Source organism: Phocoena sinus, chromosome 16 (assembly GCF_008692025.1).
Source record: "Phocoena sinus isolate mPhoSin1 chromosome 16, mPhoSin1.pri, whole genome shotgun sequence".
Lineage (NCBI taxonomy): Eukaryota > Metazoa > Chordata > Mammalia > Artiodactyla > Phocoenidae > Phocoena > Phocoena sinus.
The window spans coordinates 65,756,187-65,775,632 of record NC_045778.1 but is presented as its reverse complement, the minus strand read 5'-3'; the positions used below and the strand labels follow the sequence as shown (position 1 = coordinate 65,775,632).

At 38.7% G+C, this 19,446-nt stretch overlaps 1 protein-coding gene and 1 pseudogene across 1 annotated transcript in view; both read right to left on the bottom strand.

Moving 5' to 3' along the window:
* SMC3 (structural maintenance of chromosomes 3) overlaps nucleotides 1-12,854 on the bottom strand; it is a 32,391-nt gene extending 19,537 nt beyond the window's left edge. The window contains exons 1-8 of the mRNA XM_032608827.1: nucleotides 12,678-12,854; nucleotides 11,617-11,692; nucleotides 6,285-6,323; nucleotides 4,718-4,785; nucleotides 2,753-2,824; nucleotides 2,297-2,376; nucleotides 1,947-2,025; nucleotides 423-540 (exon numbers count right to left, since the gene is read on the bottom strand). Coding sequence (XP_032464718.1) covers nucleotides 423-540; nucleotides 1,947-2,025; nucleotides 2,297-2,376; nucleotides 2,753-2,824; nucleotides 4,718-4,785; nucleotides 6,285-6,323; nucleotides 11,617-11,692; nucleotides 12,678-12,692 — 547 coding nt within the window. The 5' untranslated portion in view covers nucleotides 12,693-12,854. The remainder of the gene's footprint in view (nucleotides 1-422; nucleotides 541-1,946; nucleotides 2,026-2,296; nucleotides 2,377-2,752; nucleotides 2,825-4,717; nucleotides 4,786-6,284; nucleotides 6,324-11,616; nucleotides 11,693-12,677) is intronic.
* Nucleotides 12,855-17,748: 4,894 nt separating this feature from the next.
* Nucleotides 17,749-18,441, bottom strand: LOC116741327 (annotated as a pseudogene).
* Nucleotides 18,442-19,446: the final 1,005 nt, after the last annotated feature.

Genomic DNA, 19,446 nt, shown 5'->3' with positions numbered 1-19,446 from the left:
GCACCTGAAAAGCAAAGTAGGGTTTCCATAATAAATGTACTAAGGAAGACTGAAGTTCAAAATTTCATATTTACTTGCTCCTGAACAACTTAAAGCCTAATGCCAACTGATATTCCAGCAATTTTTTTTTGAGGAATACATACATTATTATCCTCACTAATAATAAAAAGGACATTAGAGGCACAAAGTAGGTGACCTAGAAAAGCACTATTATCTCACAGTAACAACTCTTTATTCAAAGAGACAAATTATTGGAACTCTCAAACCTTAAACTTCCTGAAACTAATTTTTTCTCCATTCAGTATATAGGCAAATTATCATACAATACACTTCTGAGAATAGATAACTCCTCTCAAGTATTACAACACAATGAAAAAGTAATTCACAACAAAAAGAATAATGTAGAATCATATTTATTTTACCTGTTTCCTTCATTAAAGAGATGCTTTCTTCTTTTCGTTCATCATACACTCTAGTACCAGCTACTTCTCTTAATAGTTTTAGTCTCTGAGAATCTGGTGCTGTTGCCATCTGGTTGATCTAAAAGTTTTAGAAAAATAATTATTTACAGAGCTACAGAATGCTCTTTAAGAGCTCTACCTTGAAAGTTATTCACATGCTAAGCTTTAAGTATGAGTTCGCACTGGGAAAATAGCAATGAACAGAAAAGGTCTTGCCCTCGAGGAACCTACTTTCTAGTGGAAAAAAACCAGGAAGTATGCATACCATTACATTATAATTGCTATGCGGAAAAACAAAACAAAATAAGAAAATACAGCATAAAGAGTTGGAGTGACAGTAATGCTCTTGTAAAAGAGGCAGACATAGATGGCTTATATGAAATGACATATGAGCAAAAATTGAAATGATGTAAAGGGACCTACTATGTTGCACGTGTGCAGGGAAGACTCAGATAATGGCTTTCAAATCAGCCTCCTTTTATTTTATTTTTTAAAGTTTTTCTTGATGTGGACAATTTTTAAAGCCTTTATTGAATTTGTTACAATATTGCTTCTGTTTTCTGTTTTGCTTTTTGGCCCCAAGGCATGTGGGATCTTAGCTCCCCAACCAGGGAATGAACCTGCACCTCCTGAGTTGGAAGGCGAAGTCTTAACCATTGGACCGCCAGGGAAGTCCCCAGCCTCCTTTTAAAGAAATTTCTCTTATAAAGACAGTCTTTTCAAACTCTTGCTCTTAAAGTGAAACTCCATATTCTTTCTAATCACTTCTTCTGAATGCTAACTTTCCAACACATACCTAAAAAAGCCTCCAACATGAAATAAGAAGTGGACATTTTAAAAGGATTTTCCCCTAGTTCAATATAGCACAACAGAAAGCTATTAGGACACTGCAGGTATGTTCTAAGAAAAAGAAATTATTTTAGATATATATAGTTAAAACATACGAGGAAACAGTAGAACAATCAGATAAAGTATATAACTCCTAAAAACTATAAAGAATATAAATTGTATTAAGGGAAAATAATATGTAGCACTATGGTAGATTTCTGGTAATTTAAGCATTCTAGCATTTTAACTCTGTGATATACTAACAGAGAGAGTATTAATTTCAGAGAGTAACTTTTTTCAAATGTGATTTTTATAAAGTTTCTACAACATTCTTAAATATGATTGTAACTTCTACAAACCAAAAATGTCTTCCAGTACAGTGCACCTTGGTAAATGATACAGATCACCAAGAAAATAAGATCCACTTAAATAATTCTACTGAAATACTTTTATCCCACTATGCAATGGATCTATTTTGTACATAAATTTATGGCCACAGAAAAGGTAATACAAACTTCAGTGCAAAATAAATCAATGAAAACAGAAGACAATAAGGTCTATTTTCACTCCAACTTAACCACTAGAATGAAATCAAACTCATCATTCAATGAATATACTCAGAAAACAAATTCCACTTATAAACATACTATTTCTTACCTTTCCTTGTTTAACAATATAATAAGGATTGCTTCGAGAAAAACCAGCACTTTCAAGGAGATTCATCACATCATTTTTCCTGTTGATAAACAATTAAAAATTTCAAATACATAACAATCCAACTATAAGCAAAAAGAGTACACTAACTCCTGAGTTAAGGTGCATGAAGGAGTACAGAACAGTCATTTCACCCTTCTGTTCTATCAGCCTCAGAGAATCTTCTGATACTTATGTTTATGCTCTAAATTGTGATTTGTTGAACATGAGGCAAAAGTACCATATATGAGGCAAGTAAAAGAATACTTTTAGTCTTTTGTATAGAAATTACAAACGTAAAGAAAAATGCTTACGTGACCATTTTCTTGTCTAAGAAATACTGATCCTTTTTGGCACCAATAACTCTTCTAAGTGAAACTTCCTCTTTGTCGATCTAAGAAAAAAAGGAAAAGCCCAAAGTTAAATCTAATAGTAAAAGTGGAAACTTTATAGTTAATAAGGTCATTTCAGAGTCCCTCACCATAGCAATTATTTTGAAACTTCAATCATCTCACTAAAGATATGCCACGAATACTCAATACTATGACAAAGACATTTTTTCACAATGGCTTGCACATTCCCATTTGTTTACCAGAATATTCATTACAACTTTAAGACAAAATTAGTATGTAAGCTGTAGTTATTTTAGTATGAACTAAATTATAAAAGCCTAAGTACAACTATAAATAAGTGTTTCAAAGCATGAAAAAAGTTAGTTGCATCAATAAAATTCTCAATGTTACTACTGAAAAGAAAAAGCAGTTACTCACTGGCAACCGGTTGTCTGAATTGTCAAAAATAATCTCCACAAAAGCAGAAATAACACGAGGTCCTGTACCCTCCTAAAACATGAGAAAAATTAATATGTTGCACAAGTGGGATTTTCATATTCTTTAAATACATTTAAAGTTTAGTGCATGGTAACAAGCCTGATTCAATGGAGAAACATTTCTATCAGACTAATATACACCCCTCTTGCCAAAGCAGCAAATACTGGATTAGGATAATAAAACTCAACCAAACAGCTTCTGATTCTGAATTTTAAAAATGAGAACTATGCAAGAGATGTCAAAGTTAGATTTACATAGGTCTTGTTCTGCATATCACCTCATTAGAGCATAAGACCCCAAAGCCACCCAATTTTACCTATTTGCTAAAATATAAAACACTTTGAGGCTTCTCTCTTATAGATTCACCTTAATGCTAGAAAGGAGCCCTAACAAGTCACATGATAAAAACTGTCTTTTTAAACATTTGAGATATTCTATATAGTTTTAAATCTGCTATGAAAACATATGCATTTAACATATGGGTCACATTCAGACCGATTTGTGACCCAACTACTTACATACCAAGCCCAGATAATTTCTAGATTGTGAAAACTGCTATTATGTAGTAGTTCAATACAATGAAGAATGATACCTAAAGAAATTATTCTTTTAATGCTAATCTGAGAAACCTAAAGAGAGATTTTTCTATAGGGAATCAATCCTGATTACTAGACTAAAAATTCAAATGTAAGAGGTGGGGGAGGGAATTTCCTGGCAGTCCAGTGGTTAGCACTTGGTGCTTTCACTACATGGCCCTGGTTCAATCCTTGGTTGGGGAACTAAGATCCTGCAAGCCACACGGCGCAGCCAAAAAAAAAAAAAAAGAGTGAGGCGGAGAAAAATATAATGGTTAGAAAAAGAACTTTAAGTCTGAGAGATACTGTGGAGATATATTGAAGAATCTCACTTTCTGGTCTTAAAATTAATTATAAGCCATATTTAAACAAGACAGGGACTTCCCTGGTGGTCCAGTAGCTAAGGCTCTGCGCTCCCAGTGCAGGGGGCCCAGGTTCGATACATGGTCAGGGAACTAGATCCCGCGTGCTGCAATGAAGATCCTGCATGCCGCAACAAAGACCCAGTGTAAGTAAGTACATAAGTATGTAAGTAAATAAATAAAGTTACATCACTTTATCATAGCCTTTTATACTTTCTTATCCTAAAATCAGTTTATTATTCATAATTATCTAAAGAAAAATTCTAACAATTTTCATTACTATATACTGTCTTTCATATTGGATGTTACCGTTGTTACCAAATGATGTTACCAGTTAAGTATAAATATGGCTAAAAGTAACTTTATGTTGTTTAGTTTGTAATGGTTGCTTTTCTATGCTCCCAATTAACTTATTTATTTATTTACTATTTATGTAGGCTACACTGGGTCTTGGTTGTGGCGCATGGGCTCTAGAGTGCACGGGCTCGGTTGCTGCAGCACGCAGGCTTAGCTGCAGTATGTGGGATCTTAGCTCCCTGAGCAGGGATCAAACCTGGGCCCCCTTCACTGGGAGTGCGGAGTCTTAACCACTGGACCACCAGGAAGTCCCCACAATTAACTTCTGATTCTGAGTCTCAAAGTTTCTAATCCCCAACCTAACTTTCTTCTTTCTCAGCAAACCTGCTTCCAGACCGTTACCAGGCCATACTCCTAATAAAGAATTTATATTTATATGGAAGGCATATCCATCCATAGGGAACTCACACAATTTTCTTACCATTATATAAAATTTAAGCCTTTATCCTGCATTAATATAGTAAGCTAAATTTCACAGCAGAACAACATACGTAAGAGACACACTGTGCCATGTTCACAAAGGATCTGAAACTTGAAAAAATAATTTTGTTTACCAGAATTGACAATGTATTTTTAGAAGTATTTAATATCCATAAAGCAGTCTCACTCACATGTAACAAAGCCAATCTCTGTTCTGGACGAAGATGGCTAAACTCATCACTGAGAACAAACTGAATTGCTAGAAATACAAAAACAACTATTAATAGGATCTAAAAAAGGATTTATGCCTTAGTCATAATTTCCCATACCTTCACAGAATACAGTATATCAGGTAATGAACAATGCAGATAAAGTAGATTACCTGTTTCATATAGACAAAAGGAATGCAGAAAATTTGCCTGTACTTCAGACTAATCAGCTAGGAAATGATGATATTAGAAAAACATTAAGTTTTCACTGAAATATTTAAGGTAAGAAAATAAAAACACTGAAATACACGAACAGACAAGTAGAACTAAGGTGTACCTCTTGATCAAAGTATACATGGTTAGGTTTCAAGCTATAGTTGCTTTTATCCACTAGATATAAATAATATAAATTAAAATATTTAACAAAATAGGATATGTTCCTATAATATCCTTAATTGCATACTTTTTCAAAATAAATAGCACTAAGTAGGAAATGTTTCAGATTTCCACTTTCTACTGCAGTACTTACTTATCCTTTGTCTTCTGTAAGGAGCCATTCCTGCTTCCATAGGATGCCTAACTGGACCACCCTCTCCTAGAAATGGAACTCTTTACTCAACTATTCTATTCCCAGTCCACCCAAGAGAGCTTTGACACTCTAAAAGAGGGAGTATGTATATATTAATGTGTATGCTGGGGGTAGAGGTGGGGATTGGTTTTTTTTTATAATCACCTTGGAGGGGACAGGTTCATCCCCCCTGGAGATCAGGAAATATTAATACTTCCACTCCAATCCTACTCTTCTCACCATCCCCAAATTACAACCACTGATGGGGTAAAGAGTACCCTTTAGCTTTATAAGTAAACAAGGGATAGAACCTTTGCTATTACTACACCCTCCTTTTCCTCAAGCACTACTAAGAGGTTCAAAATTTTTTCAATCTACTCCTTGTACAGTCCAAATCTGTTAAAATATTTTTTCTCCCCAAAGAATTTAACAGAGGCATTACTATGCTTAAACGCATTTTATATTTAGAGAGAGTTTTTAAAGCTCTACTTACTATCTTCTGACAACAACTGTCTTTGTTGAGTCTAGTTTTTTACACCCCTCCATCTTTTATTAAAATAATTGATTTAGATGAAACAGATAAGCCATTTTCCATAACAATATTAACTATTCTACTGCACTTACATTCTTTGAATCTCTCTCTCTCTCTGCATTTACAACATTTATATACAGCACTCAAGTTTAGAAAGCACTTCCATACATATTATCTCATTTGATTCTCACAACCCATCTAAGGTAGGCAGGGCAAATTATCTCTGTTTTTAAACTGAAAGAGTACTTTGAGAAGTTAACTGTTTTGCCCAGTCTCACACGGCTAATCACTAGAGTAGAGCTCAGATTTTTATACTCTAAACCCTCTACATTAAATTGCAACCTCATTTGAAGAAGTATTTCTTGTGTTTCATGCAGACATAACCTCAGATAAACTACCATAAGATACCTAGGTCTTACTATGTTTAGAATTCAAAAAACAATACCTACCATAAAAAAAGTTACTTTTTCCAGATCCATTTCTGCCCACTACAAAATCAAAAAGTCCATGTTATTTTGTATAAAAAACAATAAAACTTTACAGAAAGTATTCAAAAAATATAAAATCCAATTTTCTAACATAACATCTTAAAAACTGAAATTAAGTACAACAGAACAGTGAACAACAAATCAATAAACAAAACAGCTTTAACTACCAGATGAGTGCAATTTTTGCAGTCTTCAGATAATTTTTTTCTTAAAGGAATTTATTTCATTGTTTATTTTTTTGCTCTTTCCCAATACTTTAAAATTAACAGGAATAACTAAATATACTACCTGGTTTTCATGATTTATAATCATTACAATGGACATGTAATTCTATTTAATTGTATATAATAAAATATTTTTAACAATTTAAAGATTCACATAATGCTAAAAATTTTAAATACTTAAACAATCATTTAAAATTTTCAAACCATTTCCATGTTAAACAGTTTCTGATCAGCCCTATACATCATGTATAGTTCTTAGAATCACAAAAATATAGACAACTATGAGGCACTTTTTTTTTACTACCTGAGTTCAGAAATAAGCAATTCTATACATAAAAGGATATCAAATGTTTTAGATTTAATGAATTCATTTGAACTTCTTTTGTTTAACAAAATTTTCATTGTTAAGAGTCATGAATAACTATGCCACTCTCTCTCTCAATCTTGACCAATATCCTGAACAAATTAGCCCCAAAGTCATCACCTTTAATCCAAGATAAATTCTAAAGAAATCAGAAATGAAGTGCTTTTAAAAAAAAAAAAAAAAAAAAGGCATACAACAGACACAGAGGCCAGCCTGAAGGGGGCTTCTATTAGCTAAATCTAGGACAATCTGAGCACCAAAATAATTAGATGAATTATAAATTAGTGCTGGGGCAGCGGTGGGCGGGAATAATCCATGAGCCCATACTGATAATAAAAAGATAAATATATAGCTAAGGAGTGAAGATGTTTGATTACAGTAGAATACCAAGTGGTAAATGTGAAAGGAGTGCTGGAAATGGAACATCATCATTCTGTAACCATCAGAATAAAGGCAAGAATTATCAATGAATGCTAAATCCAAGGGGGAATTTTGATAAGGAGCACAATATGTGCATAGTCCAAAAGTCTCTCCCCATCTCCATATTAGTTGCAAGGGAGAAAACACTAACTATACAGTGGAAAAATTGGACAGAATCTCTACTCAGTGATCAAAATTATCATCATCAATAAGAAGAAGATGGATATCATGTGCCTCCAGGTGGATTCACCCTGAAAAGGACACATCATTTATGTAATATTTTTCAAAAATAACATTGTAAAAGACAAAGGAAGGCTGTGGAAATTATCCAGATTAAATGAGACTAAAGAGGCATGACAACTAAATGCAACGCCTGATCCTAAATTAAATCCTGTACTAGAGGGGGAAAAATGCTACAAAGAAAATATCTGGGTCAGTCAACATAGCTAGAAAATAAAATAACATTATTGTACTGATGTTAAATTTACTGACATTGATAGTTACACTGTGATTATATAAGTAATATCCCTATTCTTAGAAAGTACACATTGAAGTCACAGGTAAAGAACCATGATGTACATAACTTACTCTAAGGAAAAATAAGTGTGAGAGCGAGTGCAAATGATAAAGCAAGTGGGGAAATGTTAACAGTAGATTTGGGGGACTTCCCTGGTGGTGCAGTGGTTAAGAATTTGCCTTCCAATGCAGGAGACATGGGTTCGAGCCCTGGTGTGGGAAGATCCCACATGCCGCGGAGCAACTAAGCCTGTGTGCCTAGAGCCTGTGCCCCACAACAAGAGAAGCCACTGCAGTGAGAAGCCAGCGCACCACAACGAAGAGTAGCCCCTACTCACAGCAACTAGAGAAAAAGCCCATGCACAGCAACGAAGACCCAATGCAGCCGAAAATAAATACATTAATTAAAAAAAACCCCAAAACAGTAGATTTGGGTAAAGGATACACAAGTAGTGTCTCTGTACTGTTTTTAATTACGCAACTTTTCTGTAAATTTGAAATTATCACTAAATAAAAGTTTTAAAAGGTAATTTATCATTAAAAAATTACAGAAATAGTTCAAACCATAATCCATTCATAAATAACTGAAAAATTTATAATTTCCCTAAGAATTGCTCCTACCCACACAGTGGAGTGCTACATAGCAATTTTAAGGATGTTGAATACTTAATGATAGGGAAAGATATTTCAGTTTATTCTGAAGGAGAAAAAAATAGATTACCAAAAGATTACTACAAACCAATTTTTATTTAAAAAGGCGTACTTATATATATGTACACAAAAACTGAAGGGGTATTGAGATAGACCCAGTTTATGTGTGTCCCCAGATTCACCTGCCCTAACCCAGGCCTTGGCTGCCCGTCAATAGAAAGGCTAGTCTCCCAACACCTCAGGTTGTTTCTGCCTACCGTGGGGATGCATTCAGATCTGTGAAAACCCAAAGGAGGTTGCAGTTCCCCAACCACTCCAGGGGGGCTAGTCCCCAGAGTAACACAATCCAAAAGCACAGTGTGGGGGGGGGGAGAGGGGGAATCAATGCCCTATGTGGTAAACTTTGACCAAAGAGAGACAGAAGCCAGCACATAAAACCTTCTCCATACCTCTCCCACCTGAGCTTTCCAAGGTGTGGTGGGTTTACAAAGTCTGTCTGTAAGTTATCCAATGTGACCGCAAACCAGGTGTATCTTCTTTATAAAGCTATGACCAACTACCCCCCACAACCCCTTGCCCTCAGATTGCTCCCTCCCATTAAAGCCTTAGCAGCTAAGCAGGCCTCGGGCTCTGTTTTCCAGGAAACCACAAGCTAGCTCTGGGGAGAAGGATTACCGTCTAAATTTTTTCCTTTTAGCTTTTATGCTCTTTATGTTCTGTAACTTCACGTATATTTCTTTTGTTAGAAGGCCAGGAAAAAGTTAAACTTAAAAAGGTTTATGGTTCTTGCACTTAAACATCAAACATTCAAGCATCAGCACATGAGGTATCTTGTGTTTTTTTAAGGGTCAAAATCATTAAACAATCAAAGTGGTAGGCTTTCAAAAGACATTTTTAGGAACAATCTCACTGTATACTATTTTTGGTCTTTCTTATATGATTAAGGGACCTATTTTTAAAATATGTTAAACAAAGGCATATTATGTTTTTTCAGTTAAAACGAAAGAACTTTAAAAAGCAGAAACTAACACACCATTGCAAAGCAATTATACCCCAATAAAGATGTTTAAAAAAAAAAAAAAGAAAGAACTTTTAGATAATGTCCTTTCTAACTGTGACTATTAACAATCTTAATGTTGCAACCAAAGCAGTAGAACAGCTGTCTGATAATAGCTAAAACAAAAATACTTGATAGGCCCTAAAGATATAATTTAATCATTCTAAGTAATAATGGCCATCATTTTACAGTTCATTTATAAAATTACAGTCAGTCCTCCAAATCCCAAATCCCTGTGCTTCACACCTGGGGATTTAACCAACTGCGGATTGAAAATATTCCGGGTGGGGGCGGTAGGGGAACTTTCCAGAAAGTTCCAAAAAGCAAAACTGGAATTTGCCACAAGCTGGCAACTATTTACACAGCAGGTATATTGTATTTACAACTATTTACAGAGCATTTACATTGTATTATAAGTAATCTAGAGATATGCTTAGGTTATATGCAAAAACACTAAGATTTTATAACAAGTTTTATACAAGCATTCAGGATACCAAGGGACAACTGTATACAATTGACATATTAAGATATTTATCCACTTTTAATTTGTAAGTTAAGGAAATAATATAAATCTAGTGATTATTCATTTTTCTCCGTTTCTAAAGATTTTTTTATTGACAAAAATCAGAAGGCACTTATAATCAAAATGTAAGTAAAACTCTAGTACAATCAAGCTACCCTTATGGCACACCAATTCAATTAATGATTCTCCAGTAGGCAAGGCAGAGGGAAAAGTATGTTTTCTTTATTCCCAACTACAAAGTTGCAATTGATGTACCAAGGGCAGGTGTTTTCCTTGCCCTCAATTTTTAAATTGTATTATATATTCATTTATTTCAAAATAAAGTATGATTCTCCAAGTTTCTCTGGGAACATCAGTATTCATTGTTCACTCTTTGCTGATTTCTCTATGAATCTCACCTCACCCATGCTATGGACTGAATTGTGTCCCTGCCCCACCCAATTCATATGCTGAAGCCCTAACCCCCCTATGTGAAGCTTTTTGGAGAAGGGGGTCTTTGGAAGGTAATTAATGTGAGGTTAGGAGTGTGGGGCCTTTATGGTGGGAACAGTGCTCTTGTAAGAGGGTGAGGGAGAGGCTCTAACAAAGAAGGTCCTGTGAGCATGATGGAGAGGGAGGCCTACAGAGCAGTGAAAAAATAAATCCCTGTCGTTTGAGCCACCTAGTCTACGATATTTTGTTATGGTAGACCAAGCCGACTAGCATGCCAATAAACTCTGTGAGGACACTGTAGCAGAAATCTATGTCAGTAGCAATCTTTGCTTTTTTGGTGTCTAGAAGCACTCACTTCACCTATCCTTTAAAAACTCAGCAGTGTCAGAAAACACTTTTGCTGTCTGTACGAGCAAAATGGAACCTTATCATCTGAAGAACCTATAGATTAACTATTATATTGAAAGGCAATCACCATTAGCCCCTTGTCCTCACACAACTGCCTTCTCATTTAATCTTCCCAACAGCCCCATGAGATGTATATCATTATTTCCACTTTGCAAATGAGAAAACTAAGCAGCTCAGGAAGTCAAGTTTGAAGAATACACGGCAGAATTGGGATTTGAACCCCATTCTGTTACAATTCAAAGTTTATGCTCTTCCCACCAACCTGTGTAGTCTGTCCTTAGACATGAGAATAGGAAATAAAAAAAAATCTGAGAACAATCTAATTTGTGAAAAAAGAATGGTCACCTTTGAAATAAGGCAATAGTGTCCACTTTAACTAGAAAATGACACACCAAGAAGAGCTGAAACGCTAAATTTAGTGTCATTCACTATAAACTTAAATCTGTCAAAACATACACATGAGGCTACCAAATAAAAATGAGTAATTTATGGTTGTCTTATTCAAGTATCTTAACCGTATAAAGGAAGCAATTTCATTAGTGCAGATAAAAAACAGAAAAGTAATTTCATATAGAAAAAAATACACATATATTTATGTAATATTCAGAGACAATTCCTGTCTCCTTAAGCCTAAACACAGGTAGGATTTAAACGGCTGTAGAGACATAAATCTGATCTAGTAAACCATGAACACTTACCAATAACATTATGTTTTGAACTGAAGGGATCTACAATTGTTTGATCTCTATAACTTCGAAAACCCTGGATAATAACCTAATGAATAAAAGAGAGATTTTTTTCAGAACACACCCCAAAAGAAATAACTTCTAAGCTAACATTTTCCTTCTGCACTCCTTCCCGTTCTGGTTTCTCATTTAACGCAAGACAGAAAAGCTTCCATGTCCTAGAAGAAAAACTCATTTTGGAAAGTGATTTAAAAAAACCTCTAAACAGCCCGTTTATCAGTAACCATTGCCACTGTTGCTTTCTTAAGAGTTATAATTAGTAACCTGTTAGGGAACTCTCAAAATCAAGCACCCTGTATACGGTTCGTTGGAACGCTAACCCTTAGAGGGCCGTCTAAAAGTCTATCAAGTATGCAGACCGGCCCAGCTTTCCTGGGCGCCCCTGTCAGTCACACACTCGGGCCAAAAAGAGCCGCCGTTCCAGGACAGGACTGCCTGGAGCCCAACACCTCCAGCAGAGCCACTTCTCGTAAAGAGTGTGAAGGGGCTCATCTTTGGGGTGGACTCCAGCGCGGGAAGACCATTCTGACAGAAGTAACAACGGAATGAGGCGGCGCTACACATTCAGCAGGAACGAGAAGCCCTTTCACTTCTCCGGTTAAGTCTGGAGACACCCCAGCTTGGGCCTCAGGGGCGTCCCCGGAGCCGGGGAGACCCTCTCTCCACACATCCCACGCAAAAGGCCCACGGGGGGCTAGCCGGTCCCGCAGCACACGGCCGCTTCTCACCCTCCCGGGAAGGCCCGGCTCCCTCCAAAGGGCCCCGCCCCGCCGACCCCTCCACCCCTCTCTCCGAGAACCCGCCTCCCTCAGGCGAGCGCCCTGCGGGGAGGCCTGGGCTGCAAAGCGGCGCCCCAATTCTCCGCGGCCCCTGCGCTTGCAGGCCGGGGCCGCACCCCTCCCACCCAGTCCCAGTCCAGCCCCGCGCCCACCCTGCGGGGAGAAGCGACACCCCCGCCTCAAGGAGCGGTCCTCACGGGCCCGTGAAGGGTGGGAGGGACGCACAGGCCTCACCTGCTTTATGTACATGGTTCCTCGCCCCGAGCCGGGGAGAAGGCCTCCCGCGAGAGAACCAACAACTCGGCAGCAGGATCAGGTGAGGCGCCTAGGAGACCCCTCCCCCCAAAGCGCCGCTCTCTCCCCTCTAGCCAAACAAAATGGCGGCGCCCAAGGAGGCGGAGTCCCCGCCTCGGACGGAACCACCCTCGCAGCCCCCAAGGAGCGTAGGGGGAATCAAAGTCAGATCTGCTCTTTCTTTTTGGAAGAAGGAGCCCTTCTTCAATGTCTTTAGGTGAATTTCACTTGATTCCTCAATTTTTAGATGAGTTTTTCCTGAGAATTGTCGGAAGCTTCACTCGGACAAGAGCCTTGATCGTGAGGTTGGTCCGTATTCCCTCCGAGCGTGGAGCCAATGGTTTCGACCACAAGGGGGGAAAGCTTCGGCGCCAAAGCTAAGACTGGGAGTCTAAGGGCCAGTAGCGGTGCGGGCAGGTGCCCACGTGGTCTCGGGCTGTTTGGAAATACGGTGCTGGCGCAGGTCCCCGAACACGGAACGTACTGGACGCGGGTGGGATTCGGTGTGCAGAATCCCTGCTCCTCCACTATTCTCTCTCTCGCTCTGGGAACTTATATAAATTTAGAATTTCTCCCACTGGGTATGGACCGCCCAGCCGCAAGACACCCCAAATGGACTTGACGCTCTAAAATTAGTTTTAATAATGTCATAATTATTAATACCCCGGGCGATTTTTACTGCTCTGCCAACTGCTATAAATCTAGGCAGATTGGACAACTGCAACAAAAAGAGATTTAGGTAAGATGAAAAGCTACCCTCCCCTCCCTTTTTATAACAGCCTAAAACATACGAAGTGCTAGTGGCAACCCTGGGTGTATCTGATATGTTATCAATCGTAGGGGAAAAACATATTGTTAGAAATTGGATCTCCGGGTCCCTGTAAAATTACCTGCCACTCAGCAGCCACTCAGGTTGGTTGGTCCTCGCCATCCCTCCCGCTGCGGCTGGCAGTTCTAGACCTTATTCTTTCTAGATTGAACTGTTTCTAGTAGCCTCTTAACTTCATCCCTGTCAGCGCCTCTTAGTGCTGGCAGAATTCTTTATATACCGTTTTATAGATGAAGGGAGAAGGACACTTCAGGGAAAACAAATGACTTATTTGAAGGTGAAAAGGGGGAGAGAAAGAGCACATAAGGGAAAACAAATGACTTTTAGGAAAGTCAAATGGGCCCTTAGGAGATCAGATGGGAGACCTGCTAGTTTTTGTGACTTTGTTTGGGTGTTACTCAGTGATAAGAGTCAGACTTCTCTGTGAGTTCCCGGAGAGAGGATTTATGACAGTTGAGTTACTTTGAGCTCTTTTGGGAGGCAGATAAGAGATTTCAGGAACTCAAGTACTTTAAGCTCAAAATAATTTTTATGCCACAGTAGTGGATTCTGGAGCCCTTCGAGAGGGTATTCAGAGTATACTTGCCACTTCCTCCCTCCCAGGTCTGAGGAACATGGTGTCAGTATACTGGACCAGCATGATAATCTGCTCAATGATGAGAGAATTAAGCACTCTAGGCTATATTATGACGGAGAGCAAAGATGTAATGTGCCGTTGAATGTGAATTGCTGCAGGCACCGTGGGAGTGCTCCACTCCTTCCAGATGAAGATGAAAAAGAATACATTTTGCCGGTTAATAACTGCCAGTCTGTGTTGATCTCTTCTAGTAAGGATTCTACCTCCAGCCCTGCAGCTGAGTTACTTCTCGCTTAAGTTCTGTTAGTCCACCGTCTGTCAGGATCAATCTGGTTTTGGCAAGGACCTAACGGGTGAATTAAATGGAGATTTAATGGGGACCACCCCCCCATCCTTTAAACCTTTGAGAGTGGCACTCATTTCCACCATTCTGTCCAAGATGTGGTACTGCTTCTAATTTATTATCTTGACTGGCCTTAAGGCAGTTTTAGGGAGTCTGACTTTTAGATGAAAACATGGGAGTAAATCTTTGTGACTATGGATTAGGCAATGGTTTCTTAAATATGATACTAAAAGTACAGTGATGAAAGAAAAAAATATACTTTATCAAAACTTTTGTGCCTCAAAAGAAGTAAAACGACAAGAAAATGTGAGTTATATATTTGACAAGGGACTTGGATCTGAAATATATAAAGAACTCTTACAATAACTTAGCAACTCAATAACTTAACAATAAAAAGACAAATAACTCTGTTTAAAAATGGGCAGGGGCTTCCCTGGTGGCACAGTGGTTGAGAGTCCGCCTGCCGATGCAGGGGACACGGGTTCGTGCCCCAGTCCGGGAAGATCCCACATGCCGCGGAGCGGCTGGGCCCATAAGCCATGGCCGCTGAGCCTGCGTGTCCGGAGCCTGTGCTCCGCGACGGGAGAGGCCACAACAGTGAGAGGCCCACGTACCGCAAAGAAAAAAGAAAAAAAATGGGCAAAGGGGGCTTCCCTGGTGGCACAGTGGTTGAGAGTCCGCTTGCCAATGCAGGTGACACGGGTTCGTGCCCCGGTCCGGGAAGATCCCACCATGCCGCAGAGTGGCTGGGCCCGTGAGCCATGGCCGCTGGGCCTGCGTGTCCGGAGCCTGTGCTCCGCAACAGGAGAGGCCACAACAGTGAGAGGCCTGTGTACCACAAAAAAAAAAAAAAAAAAAAATGGGCAAAGGATTTGAATGCACATTTCCCCAAATGGTCAGTAAACTTATGAAAAGATGCTCACCATCATTAGCCAGTCAGATACCACTTCACACCCACTAGGATAGCTAAAATAAAAAAGACAGACAATAACAGGTGTTAGCTTGGATATGGAGAAATTGGAACTGTCTTATATTATTGCTGCTGGGAATGTAAAATGGTGCAGCCGCTTTAGCTATTCCTCAAAAAGTTAGACATAGGGTTACTATATGACCCAGCAATGTCATTCCTAGGTATATGCCCATGAGAAATGAAAACTTCCACACAAAAATTTGTGTATGAATGTCCATAGCAGCATTATTCATAGTAGCTAAAAAGTAGAAATAACCTAGATGTCCATCAACTGATGGATGAGTAAAATGTGCTCTATCCATACAATGAAATATAAGTCAGCAATAAAAAATAATACCAATACATGCTGAGGACTGTACTGCCACATACACTCACTGCTATGGCCCGGGTTCAATCCCTGGTCCAGGAACTCTTGTGGCACAGCCAAAAAAAACCCACAAATAAACATGGATGAATCTTGCAAATGTTAAGCTAAGTGGAAGAATCCAGTCACAAAAGAGCACATATTGTATGATTCCATTTATATGAAAAGTCCAAAATAGACAAATTCATGGACACATAAAATAGATTAGTAGTTGCCCGGGGCTACAGATTGGGTGGGAAGGTTGGGAAATGGGTTTTGGGGAAGGATTTTGGGAAGTGTTTTCAGAATATTCTAAAATTAGATTGTAATGATGGTTGTACAACTTTTTAAACATAGTAAAAACCACTGACAACTTTGCAATTCAACTATACTTCAATTAAAAAATTTAAAAACTGTACACTTTAAACGGGTAAATTTTATTATATGTGAGATATATCCCAATAAAGCTGAAAAAAAAAACTAGAAAAATTTTCATTATGGATCTTTAAACCATACCCAGGTCTTCCCTTGGCACAGTGGTTAAGAATCCGCCTGCCAATGCAGGGGAGATGGGTTTGAGCCCTGGTCTGGGAAGATCCCACATACCACGGAGCAACTAAGCCTGTGTGCCACAACTATTAGGCCTGCGCTCTAGAGCCCGCGAGCCACAACTACTGAACCCACGTGCCACAACTACTGAGGCCTGCACACCTAGAGCCCGTGCTCAGCAACAAGAGAAGCCACCGCAATGAGAAGCCTGCACACCTCAATGAAGAGTAGCCCCCGCTCTCTGCAACTAGAGAAAGCCCATGCGCAACGGAGACCCAACGCAGCCAAAAATAAATAAATTAATTTAAAAAAACCACACACGACCACACCCAGATTTAGGTCATGTGCAGATTTATATAATGTACAAATTATCTGGGTCATTCTAGAACCATTCCATAAAAGTCACCAGTGATATATATATATATAAAATTATATATGTATATATAATTAAAATACATTATAATTTCAAATATGCTATTGAAATCTCATGTTTATATCATCTTTACTCAAAACTTTAGCTATTTAGCTTAGCGCAGAAATTCAAATTCTGGCTTGGAATCAAATATGCCATCTTCCAAATTCTTGATTTTGCATTCTGTAATAACTATCACTACAGAGTTAAGCACAAAATTACATTCTTTAACAAATAAGATGATAAAATTTCCAATTTAATTGGTATTTTAAAATGTTCTACAATTTAAAAGTTATTTAATGCAAAATCTCCAAACAGTATAAGGGTTTTTGGTGGGGGGAAAGAAGCAACACAATGCAAAAATGAGTTATTTACTAAGAAGAGGGAGGTTTACCTCCTCCCCGCACCTTTTCTAGAACCAGAGTTTTTGCTATAGGCAAGATTTAAAGACCCTAACCTCAGGACCAAGATTTTTTTCCCAAATTTTTGGCCTGTAGCCCAAAGTTAAATTTCTTTTTCCAGGTTGAAAGTCAGATGGAAAAAAAGAATTATTGATTTAAAAATCATTTAATGCAGACATTGTATCATCTGTTTTTCTGGCTAAAGAACAAACAAAACCTCATTCAATCAACTTTCCCAAAAGCAGCTTCATATTTTATACTTTTCAACATGCAGACTTCAGCTGTTTGTTTGGCACCTTCCCAAAGAGACAATTCTCAAGACCCTGAAATCTCTGATCATTTTAAAACTCAGCACACTTCAGATTTGTTTTTATACCATTATACACGCATCAGAATGACTAAAATTAAAAATATTGATAACACTAAAGGTATTAGAGTGAGGTCTTAGAGGAACTGAAACTCATACATTCATGATAGAAATGTAAAGTAAGTGGTAGAACCAGTTTGCAAAAAGTTTCTTTTTTTTTTTTTCTTTTTGAGGCCAGTCAGCTGACAGCTTTATTGCATTGGGGAAGGGGATAGATCTGTCAGGAGCTCTTCGTGGGGCGGGTCCGCTTTCTCTTCACCATCACAGGCTTCGGGCTGCGCAGGATAGCGCTGGCTCGGCGGGTGACGGCCATACGCAAATCCGTATGTTCTTTCGGATCACGTGCGGGATGCTGCTGAGGGTGGCCCGCGCGTTCTTGTTGATGGTGGTCCGCACGAAGGAAGTGGCTACTTTTCGCTGGCCGGATCCTCGCTTCATGACCACCACGACCCCTTTGCCGTCCGCCGCCGGCTCCACGCCCACAGTCTTGCGGTGAATGAGTCCGTTGTAGCGAAAGGAGTTGCGGGCCTTCAGGTTATTGGGTTCAGTGCTGTACGTCTGCTGTTCCTCTCTATCAAGAAGCTGGAGCAGTTCCGCACGACCATCCGTTGCAGATGTGCGGACTTGACGGCGGCTTCTCTCGTGGCAGCGGCCGGATACGGAGTTTCTTTCTTATAAAACTAGATATACATCTACCCTAGGACCTAGCAAGTCCATCCATAGGTATTTGCCTAAGATGAAAATGTAAGTCCAACATGATTTGTATATCAACAGATGACTCAATCAATAAACTGAGGTATATATATTGACAACAAAAAGAAATGAATTACTGATACATGCAATGACCATCGATGAATCTCAACAATATTAAACTGAGTGAAAGAAGTCCTATCTACATGAATACATACTGCATACCTCTATGTATAGGAGGTTCTAGAACAGGTGAAGCAAATCCATGGTGGGAAAAAAAATCAAAAAAGTAATGATTACTTAGGGGAGGTTCCAGGGGAAATGAGAAGGAACGTAAGGGAATTTGGGGGAAGGTTATGGTAATTATATCTTTATAGGAATTTTGGTTCCAAGGTTTCTGCGTGTATCAAAACTCCATGACTATTCACTTAAGAATTTTGCATTTAATTGTATCTTCATTTTACATCAGAAGAAAGAACATACTAAATATAGAATTCTAGGTAATGATAATGAATGCTGAAGTATTTAGGGGGAGGTGTATTGTTGTCTGCAACTCACTTGGAAATTTATCCCCCCAAAATTAGCTGTGTAGACAGATGGACAGATGTGATGAAATAAGTGTAGTTAAAACATTAATGGGAAAGTTGAGTGGAAGGTATATGGATTTCATTGTAAAAATTTTAAAAATTTTGTATTTGAAAATTTTCATAAAAACATTCTGGGGGGATAAAAGTCCTAGAAGTTTCCAAAAAAAAACTAGCCCATTTTTGCCTCTCTGATCTCATCTCCTGCTACCGCCCCTCTCTGTTCTAGCCGCATTTAAGTGTACCAGGTATCCCCTACCTCAGGACTTTTGCACTTGCCCTTCCTGATGCCTGCATTTCTCTTCCCTAACATATCTATCTGACTTTCTCCCTCACCTTCAGGCAGATTTATAAGATTTCTGTCCCCTGGTGTACATGCCCTGTATAATCTCCTCCCCTTGGGTGTAGATGGGACTTGTGGATACGATGGGACGTCACTCCAGGGATTAGGTTACCATATATGGTAAAGGGACTTGAGGGGATTTTGCAGATGTAATTCAGATCCCTAATCAGGCAATTTTGAGTTAATTTTTTGAAAAAGATGATCTTGGATGGGCCTGACCTAATCAGGTGAGCCCTCCAAAAGAGGGCATCAGAAAGGAAGTCAAGTCAGAGAGATTCCAAGCCAGAGATGCTCCCCTGCT